Source organism: Pteropus vampyrus, unplaced genomic scaffold, assembly GCF_000151845.1.
Source record: "Pteropus vampyrus isolate Shadow unplaced genomic scaffold, Pvam_2.0 Scaffold231, whole genome shotgun sequence".
In the NCBI taxonomy this organism is placed as follows: domain Eukaryota; kingdom Metazoa; phylum Chordata; class Mammalia; order Chiroptera; family Pteropodidae; genus Pteropus; species Pteropus vampyrus.
In genome coordinates this window covers 508,372-518,297 of record NW_011889012.1, presented here as the reverse complement: position 1 = coordinate 518,297, position 9,926 = coordinate 508,372, and the positions used below count along the sequence as shown (strand labels likewise).

The window sequence follows — 9,926 nt, the reverse complement described above, 5'->3', positions numbered from 1 at the left end:
GTCCCCCCGCCCTGGGACGCCACCCCACCCCTCCCTGACCCAGGTACCTGTCTTTCCCCGTCACCACTGAGCTTCTGGAAAGGGTGTCCCCACCTCTGCTGTGACGGGGTGACAGCTGCCCACCGGCCCACTGGGGCCCAGGGATCACACTCCTCTGTCCTCACCCCCTGCCGCCCACCCTCAACCCTCATCCCCCATCCGTCCGTCCTGTCCTCCTCAGGCCCCCAATGCCCTGCCCTCCCCCCAGCTCCCAGATCTCCCTGCCTACTCCAGGCTTCAGGGACCGCTGGCCTGGTGGGTCCCCACAGCGGATCCCTCCCCTGAGCACAGACCCACACGTCTGGTGACATCTCTGTCATGACTCCAGGCACTTCAAGTTCTCTCCCTCCCCACCCCCCTGTCCAAGAGACTGCTCCAGTGCGGTTCAGGGTAGGACCCCCAGGGCGAGCCACCAGATGTGCACTGACCCCCCCCTTCCCCACTGGCTGGGGGAGGGGCCCCGGTACAGGAGAGCAGGGTCAAGGCCCTGCCCAGCCCTGTCCAGCAGCCTCCCACCTGCTTCTCCCACGGGGGACGGGGCCACCGCCACTTCAGAGCGTAAGGAGCCAAAGGGACTCCCTTTCCCCTGTCTTCCCTGGGGATGATGTCCTTGGGACACCGCCAGGGCTACCTGGGAGGGCTGCCTGTGGCCTCCTGCTGTCGGGATGGATGGTCCTCGGCGCCCCCTGACCAGGGCTCCTGTCCACTCCCCTTTCCCCCCGGTGTCCGTGCCTGGCAGGCCTCGGCACCCCTGGGTGGCCTGGCTGTGCCCAGCCGCCCCATCCGCCCAGCCGGGCCTCCTCTCAGTTGCATGCTACTGCCCTGCCGTCCCCGTTGTCCACTCCCCAGTGCCATCTGCTGCTGTCCACTGCCACACATTGCCCTTTCTGGACACTTTCTGGCTGGGCTGTCACTGCAGCCACCATGGTGCTCTCCTCTCGTCCCACGTCTAAGAGCTGGTTCCAGAGCCCGGCCTACCTGGATGCACGGGGAGCCCAGGGGGTGCGGCTGCCGCTCCCTAAACCAGAAAGAGTCCGTGTCAGTCTGTCCAGCAGGCTCCCACAAACCAGGGCGCCAACCCCAAGGACGAGCGACACAGGACGGGGGGCTGGGCCACCTACAGGGCCAACCAGCCTGGGGCACCAACTCCTCGTCTGCCGGGGCCCTCACCCCGCACCCCGGGCCTTCCCGTGGGCCCTGTCGGCAACTCGGGCCGGGCCAAACGGCCCCCCCAGTCCTGTGAGTAGTTTGATTGGCTCGCGGCCCCGCCTCCATCGCCTACTTCTGGGAGATGCACCCCTGGCCTGGGGCCCCAGGAGACGAGTCAGGGCTCCAGACCACAACAGCCTCTTCCAGCTGCCTGGTCAGAGGTGTGACAGAGCCAGAGAAGGAGGGGGCCTCAGTGGCCTCAGAGCGGGGAACTTGGCCGCCAGCAGATGGGAGGGAAGGGTGGTGGCCCATGACTGCACACGCACCACCTCGGGGCCCGGTCTCCCAAACCCCGTGGAAGACGGGCCCTGCCAACAGCAGAGGCAGCTGACCGACCGCAAAGGGTCCGGCCTCACCAGCAGTGGGGCCTTGAGGGGCCGTGGGCTGGAATGGGGCGCAGGAGCTCTACCCATTCGCCAGGCGGGCGAAGGTGTGACCAGAGTCAGGACCCGGCACCCGGCACCTGGCGTGGGCCTGGCCTGACCTTGGGCCTCGTGGCCCCAGGAAGCAAGGGGGACCCCTGGCCAGCGTCTGCACCGCCCCCCAGGGTTGCCCCCAGCCTGCCACTCGGAAGGAAGGCCCAGGGCCCCTGGCAAGTGCCCCACGCTGCCCGCCCCGCCCAGAGAGGCAGCAAAGCCGGCAGCAGACAGGAGCCCCTCCGGGCATCTCCGGCCAGGAGTGAGGCCCGGGCACACTGGAAAGAGAATGGGTGACAGGAAGGACCCCCTATGGCGTCCCCAGGGCGAAAGACTGTCCTGGTGGCCCCGCTTGGCTCCGCAGAGGCCCCCTGTCCCCACCCCCACCCCCAGACCACCCTGGGATTCAAGGGGAGCCTGAGGCACACTCATCTGAGGGGCCAGGCCCCCCTCCTGGCTCACCCAGCACGGGAGGCACCACAGCGCCCAACAGTCCCTAAGGGCCACCACGGTCCGTGGCCCCTCCCAGGAAGGACCCCTCCCTCCTCTGGGTGAGGGCTTCACGCCAACCGGCCCGCACCCGGCCCCCAGCTCCTGCCTTGCCCGGTCCCCACACCGGCGGCCCTCCTGCCTCACCCCCCAGGTGGCCCTGGGGAGGGACAATGGGACCATGTGTGATGACGGCTCCATACAGGCCTCTGTGGAGCACTCACACATGTGCCCAGGGAGGTAGGGACTGTGTCCCATCTACAGAAGAGGAAACTGAGGCTCAGACAGGTGTAGTGACTTGCCTGGAGCCACCCAGCCCGCAGGCGGGGCCCCAGCTCAGCCCCCAAACCCGCCTTTCCCCGCCTGCATCACTGCGGGACCCACCCCCTGGGGCCGCTGCAGAGTGGCCCCACAGGGGTGAGCGGTGTGAAAATGGGCATGCCACACGGGGGATGGGTGTGGGGGTCTCCAGGCACGGAACCAGCACACTCCGTGGCCCAGAAAGCAGGGTGTCCACCTCACTCAGACATGGGCAGCCACCTGCCTGAGCCCCAGGGACTACTGAGGATCTTGCTGTGGCATATAGACCACACAGACCATGCACATGAACATGCACACACATGTGCACGCACATGCACACACAGCACGTGCACGCATGCACTGCACACGTTACACACCACATATCTGTGTAGACACGCCATGCACAACACACATGCAAACATGCACACGTGCACCCATAACACACGTGAAAACACACACACAGGGCCACATGGGGCGTCTAAGGTTGCCACTCAATGTCCACACGTCTAGCACGATCGGGCCAGAAGCCCCCTAGCTGGGCATGGCCTCACACAGGTTGGTCAGGGGCCCCACTGGGAGAGCCAGGGCAGGGGGTGGACAGGGCTGGCCAAACGGAAAAAAACAAGATGGTAAGAAAAGAAAATTTTATTTCCAGTCTAAGAATTTATTACAAATAGTGTCAGATTTTAAAAATATGCAAGGGCAACGGGATCCCCCAGCCAGCAGTGACGGTGACGTGGCACAGCACGGGGGAGCCGCCTGCGGGGGGCAGGCTGATCCCAGAGCGCGGGACGGAGCCAGCGGGTCCAGAACCGAGGGCCGCGGGCCATGCCGCCCACGGGGCGTCCGGAATCGCAGGATGAGCGCACAGCCCCGGCCACACAGCTGCCCTTGTGCGGGTGAGCACAGGGCGCGTGGTGCCACGGGGGCCCGCGGGCTGTGCATGGGGGTCCCCCCAAACACAAGGGACAGGCCTCCGGTCCTGCCCGCTGCCTTCCGGGGCTTCGCAGCCGGGCCTTCGGGCAAGCTCACCCCACCGTGCCTGCCACACGGAGGCGACCACTGGGCTGGCCTGCCCACCCCGCACCCGGGACCCTTCAGACCCAGGGAAAAGCTGGTGCGGGGTGAGCCGGGAGGGGGCCCAGAGTCACGAGCCCCACCCCTCCCAAGTCCCTAGGCCTCCCGAGCCTCAGTTTCCTCCCTGTAAGATAGGCCACCTACGGGTACAGGTTCGAGAGGAGGCGAGGGACAAACGGGGAAAGCTCGTCACACACAGGGGAGTCACGGGGAGGTCCACCTCGAGCTCAAGTCCCCGGGAAGCGGGTGTCTGGAGCTGCCGTAGATGGTCTCGCTTTCTAGTGGGCGTTGTGGCTGTGCTATGAGGTGGGGGGCCAGGCCTGAAATGTGAGGGACGGCTGTCCGGGGAGTGTGGAGGGCAGGGCGGGGCAAGCCGGCCACTGGGGCAGCGCCCCAGGGCCCAGCCAGACCCAACACGACTCAGCGCCGGCCCGCACCCCAGCCCTGACCGGGCCCCAGGGCTCTGCGGGCCACCTGCCTGCCCAAAGCGCACATCCAGCTGCACCCGAGTCAGGCCTCCCAGCCCTGCGGGCCTCCCCTCCGGCCGCCACCCCAACCCCGCCCACCCCCGCAGCTGCCAGCAAAGGGCGCCCCTCTGTGGAGGCCCGCACCCCTTCCCGTCTTGTCCGGAGGGGCACGCCCGCCCTCTCGGGGCGGCGGCTCAGGAAGGAGGGTTTACCTTGAGTCCTCCACAGACCGGACACGCGGAAAAGAAGGCCGGAGGGGCTCCCGCGTGGGGGCCGCCTGCTTCCCGGGGCTCGCCGGGGGCCGGACTGGGCGGCGCCTCGCTGCCCAGGGCCTCCGTCCCCTGTGCCCGCCGTCGCGCACCCAGCCAGCTGGAGGGACACGCGGCGGACGTCTGGCCGCCCGAGTCCCCGGCTGCGCTGGCGTCAAGGCCGCCCTGCACGGCCGGCGTCTGGTCCCTGGGTTCCTGGCGCAGGCTGCGGGGCGTGTCGTAATGGGGCCGCAGGGCACTGGGCACCTGGTACTCGGCTGTCCCCGGGGGGCAAGCACAAAGGCTGGGCTCGGGCGCCCCAGCTGCCGGCGGCAGGCTGAGCAGCGAGCCAAACTCGTCGCCGGCATGCCACACGTCCAGGCTGCTGCCGGCGAAGGACGAGAAGCTGCCAGAGTAGGAGGAGTGGCTGCCGGTGGCGATGCCGCTGTCCGAGGAGCCCTGGCGGCCCACCTCCTGCAGCTGCCGCGGCCGCAGAGGCTTGGGCGGCCGCGAGGCGCCCAACACGGCCTCGCCGGGGGCCCGGGCCACCCCCAGTCCCGGCCCCTCCTGCGATGTGCTGGCCGAGGACGAGGACTGCTCCGGCCACGCGGTGAGCCGGCTGCTGGCACTGACGTCCGAGTGGCTGGCCTCTGACGACGAGCTGGACAGGCTGCGGTCGTCCCCTGAGAGGGAGAGCAGGCTCAGTGCTCCCGCCGTCGTGGGCCAGGGGACAAGGAACGAGCAGGAGGGACAGGGACAAAGGCTGGGGGTGGCCGTACCTCCACTGCCCGGCCGGCCGCAGTGGGAGAGGAGGCTGAGCCGCTTCTCCAGCTGTAGGGCTTCCAGGGCCTCCTGGGCCCCTCGCTCCTCCGCGGGGCCCCCGGGGCCGGGGTCTGTGGCAGACAGGAGTCAGAAGGGGCAGCCCCAACCCTCTGCCCACAGGGCCTTCGGCCACAGCTCCGGACAGCACAGTGAGCCCAGCAGGGTCAGCACCATGTGCACCTCGGCCCAGCCCCAAAGCCAGGGCAGCGACGCAGAGATCCTCTGGGAGCCCCACTGCCCACTCCCGGCCGCCCACACCCCGATGCAGCTGCAAGGCAGGATGGCGCCAGCAGAGGGCGCAGCCGCACCGTCTGGCACAGCCTAGCAGCGGGGCTCAGGCGCGGAGCCGCCTCCCTCCTCCCAGCCTGTTCCCCTGGGCTGCAGGCTGAGCCTGGGAGAAGGGGGTCCCGCCCACTGCTCGCCTCCCCCTGCCCAGGGGGTCCTGCAAAGGGACTGCACTTGGCCTCACTGACCACCCGCCGTGTGGCCACAGGCCTCGATCTCTCAGCAGGACAAAGGGCCAGGCCCTGCTTCACTGCCGTGAGAGGACCGCCAGCCACCTTGGGTCTCTGGCGCCAAGGACCAGCCTTTGTCCCTCGGGAGGCGGCTGGGCCTGGGCCCCCCAGGTTGTCTTTAGGGGAACGTAGCTCACCCCGTGAGGAGGAGCCCAGTTGGCACAGCCCCTGGCCCGGAGCTCTGGGGGAACGGCAGCTCGGCCACAGCGGGGGGAGCGGGGACAGAACACGGCCTGCTCCGGGCCACCCTTCCCCACCACACTGCTCCCTGAGACCCCCAACCAGGCCGCCTCACAGGGCGGCTTCCCGCCGAGCGCTGGCTTGGACGGAGCTGGTCCTGACCCCACACAAGGTCCCTGCAACCTCGAGCCAGGCCCCTGGCCCACTCTGGGACACGGGGCTGCTCAGGTGTCTGGGAGCCTTGCCCGGAGCAGCTGCAGCACGAGGTGGCCCGGAGCGCCCCGACAGCCCAGCCCCACAGAGAAAGGGCTGCACCCCTGGAGTCTGCCGGCGAGGCCAGCGCCGATGGCTTCTCAGCTGCATGTGGGGGCAGGGCGGCGGCCAAGGGACCCTGCCACGGACCACGGCCCGCACACACCTGGGAGGACCGGCCGCAGCCCGCAGGGGCCCTTGGTCGGGGAGAGGCCCCGGACGATGCAGTCGAACAGGAAGCTGATCTGCTCCCCCTCGGCCGAGGACAGGAAGAAGACTCCGGCCCCTGCAGGGGACAGACGCGTCAGCCGGCCAGAGCACAGGTGGGTGGCACCCCCGCAGGGTGGCTCAGGGGCGGGAAACCTGGGCAAAGCCACGAGGCCACCTGTCAGGGGTGTCCCCGAGCACCTGGATGACCTCTTAGGGCCCCAGTAACCCCACCGGTCACACATGCGCGCACACGCGCACACACACACACACACGCACGCACGCACGCACGCGTCCAGGTGCCGGGCCACCTCGCTGTGTGACAGGGACAGGGTGGGACACAGGTCCCACTGGCTGGTCCGGGCCCCGCCCTGATCTGCTGCCTCCCATGTCCCAGGACAGGACAAGGGGCCAGGGGGCCAGTGAGGGCGTCTCACGGCACGGGAAAGCCCAGCGGCCCCCTCACACCTCCAAGCTCATCTGGGGGTGGGGGCGGTGTGAGACCTCGGCCTCGTCAGGGCGCTCACAGCCAGTTTGCTCGCCCAGGGCTGTCGTGAGGGTGAGTACGGGTGTTGGCGTAACGTGTGCCGTGGCATCTGCCCCATGAAGACTCGGCCCCTGGGCCGGGCCAGCTGGCGTCCTGGCCCACTGCAGTGCATGCCCTCGATAGGACACTGGAGCCCACGCATAAACGTGCAAGGCCAAGGCTGTGCATGGCGGCCACCCAGCAGGGCAAGGCCGGGCATGGGACCACAGTCTGGGGCACCTGGGGCCGCTGCCCGAGCAGGGAGCAGCCAGTGAGTCAGCAGGCTGCCCGCCCTCCCTGGCCAGAGTGAATGAAATCCCTCACCGCCAGTGAATGGTACGTGGCCACGTGGGGCCGGGCCGCCACAGTGGCCTCACCGCACAGGAATGCCGGGGCCCTCGCCCTCTGCCTGCTGCCCAAACAAAGGCACACGCCCGAGTGGACAGTCCCCGGGAGCCACCGAGAGACGGGCGGGGCAGGCGAGCTCCACACTAAGCTTCTGCCACCGCCGGCTCCCCGCGTCGAGGGACCCGGGGGCTCCGGCCGCCCCCCACACATGGCACCGCCCCACACCATGGGCACGAGGGAGACGCAGCCCCCTCCAGCTGTGGGAGGCTCATCCAGGCGATGCCCCCAAACGAGAGACCTGCTCCTTTAGAGATGAGGGAGCTGACGCCCAGCGGGGCCAGGAGGCGGGCTCGCTGAGACGCCCACGAGGCTCGCCACCCAGCGCGGCCCAGCGGGTGGCCCTCCCAGCCGAGGCGTGCCAGCGGAGAGCTACGCCAGACCCTGGCCGGAGGGCAGGCAGGGCGAGGGCCCGTCCCCCAGCTGACGGCTCGTTCACAGCGTCCCCGTCCTGGCCGCCACCCGCCCCGCGCGGCCGTCAGGCCCACCAGCTCCCACAAGGGGCCAGGCATGTCGTCCCGAGCTCACAGTCAGCTGGCAGAGGCCACAGCACAATCAGTCCCCCGACTATAAAAAACCACATTACGAGGGGGGTGGAGCCAGCGGCATTCCACTGGGGCGTCTGCCCAGTGTCACGCTCCCCAAGACTCAGCCCGCTGCTGAGGCCTGGGGACACAGCCGCCACCCCCACACCAGCTGGGCTGACCGCAGGGGCTCCCTGGGGCAGGGCGCACATCTCACACGGCTGGGTGGCCTGAGCCTCGTGACAAGGCCTCCAGGACACACTGACCTCACGCTGGCCTGGTGGCCTCCCCGGCTCCCCAAGGGTGGGGTCCCTCTTGAGCCACGAGGGCGTGCGTGGTTCAGTGGAGCGGAGGGGACAGGCACAGGGCTGGCCCCTGACCACCCCGCCTGACACTGTCAGTGAGATCCCAGGGGGGAGAAGCCACCAGAGACACTTGGACCTTGGTGCCCAAGGACCAAACTTCCCGCACTGGGATGTGGGATGCGGCTCCACAGAGGCCGCGTCCGAACCACCACAGCTGCTCACAGTGAGGCGGGGTGTGGGGCTGGGCCACTGGTGGACCTTGGCTCCACCTCGCGTGGATGTCCAGGGCCCCGCCTGTAAGTGGGGGTGATGCGCAGGCCTCGGAGGGTCGGTGTGAGAGCGCGAGCTGGCACAGTGGACCTGGCAGGGTGGCCCTTGGGGTGGCAGCCGCCCCCGGCTCTGTGTCTCCCTGGCCCGAGTGTCCCCAGTCATCTCCCTGGACACTTGGCACCCAGAATCACTCTGGTCTGCAAACGGCACGGTGGCCACAGAAGGATGACAGATTCCGGGCCCAAATGCCACCCCCAGTGGGAAATTTGGAGCAGAGGGGCGAAGTAGACCACGAACTTACCAGTAACGTGACAGGTGGTCTTAAACCTGCAGAGGGGATTTGGCTCCTCGTACAAACCCGAAACGGTCCCTACTGAATGCCACAATTCATAAATGTCCCTCCTGCTGCCCAGTGCAAGGGGGATGGGGCCTGGGCACAGGCTGCCGTGGGCACGGCGCCAGAACCGGGCTGCCCTTAGGGGGGCCTCCAGGCCCGCCCTCCGGGGACCGGCCTCTGCCCCGCCCCTCCCCGGTGATGCAGGCCCCGCCCCACGCACAGCTGCTGGCAGCTTCCCACCTCCTCAGGGCCCCGCCTCAGACCCTGTCTGCACCCTGCTCGTGGGAAGACGCCCACCTGCACCACGAGTGGGCGTTCTAAACTCTGAGGCCGCAGAGGAGACCATCCTGCAGCCCTGTTACATGATGTCCTGGCAAATAACACGGGTCCCCTGGCCCGCTCCACGGGCAGGGCAGGCCAGTGCCACCCCTGGGCAGTCTGCGACCACGGGGGGGGCCAGCGCTGGAGCCTGCCCTTACAGGACGAGCAGGGAAGCGAGGGCACAGGCCGCCCCCCGCCCTGTCCAGGTGCTGTGAGGGGCTCACGGGCGGGAGGACCGCCATGTGCCAAGTGCACTGTGGCCCGTGGCTCCGGACCGGCCACGTAAGGGAGGGAACAGAGCTGGGGGAGGGGCCCCGCCCCACCCACTGCTCTGGACGCCCAGCGCCACAACCTCCCGCGAGCCGAAGACCAGGTGTCCCGAGGGCTCATCCAGCAGAGGGGACTCTGACCGATGCCCTGTCCGGCTCCTCCCTGCCAGCTGGGAGCAGGCGGCCAACAGCTGTGTTCATCGCTCTCCCGCTGGGGACCCCCGAGCTGGGGGGTGGGGGTGCGCAGGCCTGGCTGCGGCCGCCCTGCCGGCTCCAGAGCCACTGCCCCAAACCAGCCGGCCACCTCCCTCTGCATCTCCAACCCTCAGCCGCCCCGAGCCGGGGCCCGGCCATCATCTGACGGCCGTCGGCCCGGGTTTGAGCTGGTGCGGCTAAGGCAGGGCCGCCCCCTGCTGCGGCCCCCCGCACGGCAGCGGCACACTGCCCTCGTCGCCTGCCCCCTCCTTCAGGAACGAGGGCCCCGGGCGGCCAGCAGCCAGCACGACCTCGTCCTCAAGTGCATGGCCTTGCCCAGAGGTCCCCGTCTACCTGGCCGGACCAAGCGCTGAGCCCTCGCCATCTCGACCTCAAGTGAGGCTGTGTGAGGGACACATGCTGCTCGGGGCGGGGTGGGGGTCACGTGGACAGAGGTCCCCAGCTGCTCCAAGCCGCCATCTCGGCCTGTGTCCGTGGGGGGCAATGGCCCCATCCAGTGGGGGGCCTGGACCGCACAGCCAGGCCCCGAGCA

General features: G+C 69.1%; 1 protein-coding gene across 4 annotated transcripts in view; it reads right to left on the bottom strand.

Moving 5' to 3' along the window:
* Positions 1-631: 631 nt before the first annotated feature.
* The window catches only part of DOK7 (docking protein 7), a 12,234-nt gene continuing 2,939 nt past the window's right edge, over positions 632-9,926 (bottom strand). The window contains exons 3-6 of one of the 4 annotated variants that reach the window (XM_023519677.1): positions 6,181-6,300; positions 5,025-5,138; positions 4,210-4,928; positions 641-1,057 (exon numbers count right to left, since the gene is read on the bottom strand). In XM_023519677.1, the coding sequence (XP_023375445.1) occupies positions 989-1,057; positions 4,210-4,928; positions 5,025-5,138; positions 6,181-6,300 (1,022 nt within the window). In that variant the 3' untranslated portion in view covers positions 641-988. Of the gene's footprint in view, positions 1,058-4,092; positions 4,929-5,024; positions 5,139-6,180; positions 6,301-7,640; positions 7,720-9,926 lie in introns of those variants that run through there. The other 3 variants (XM_023519679.1, XM_023519678.1, XM_011373799.2) reach the window with 3 other exon arrangements.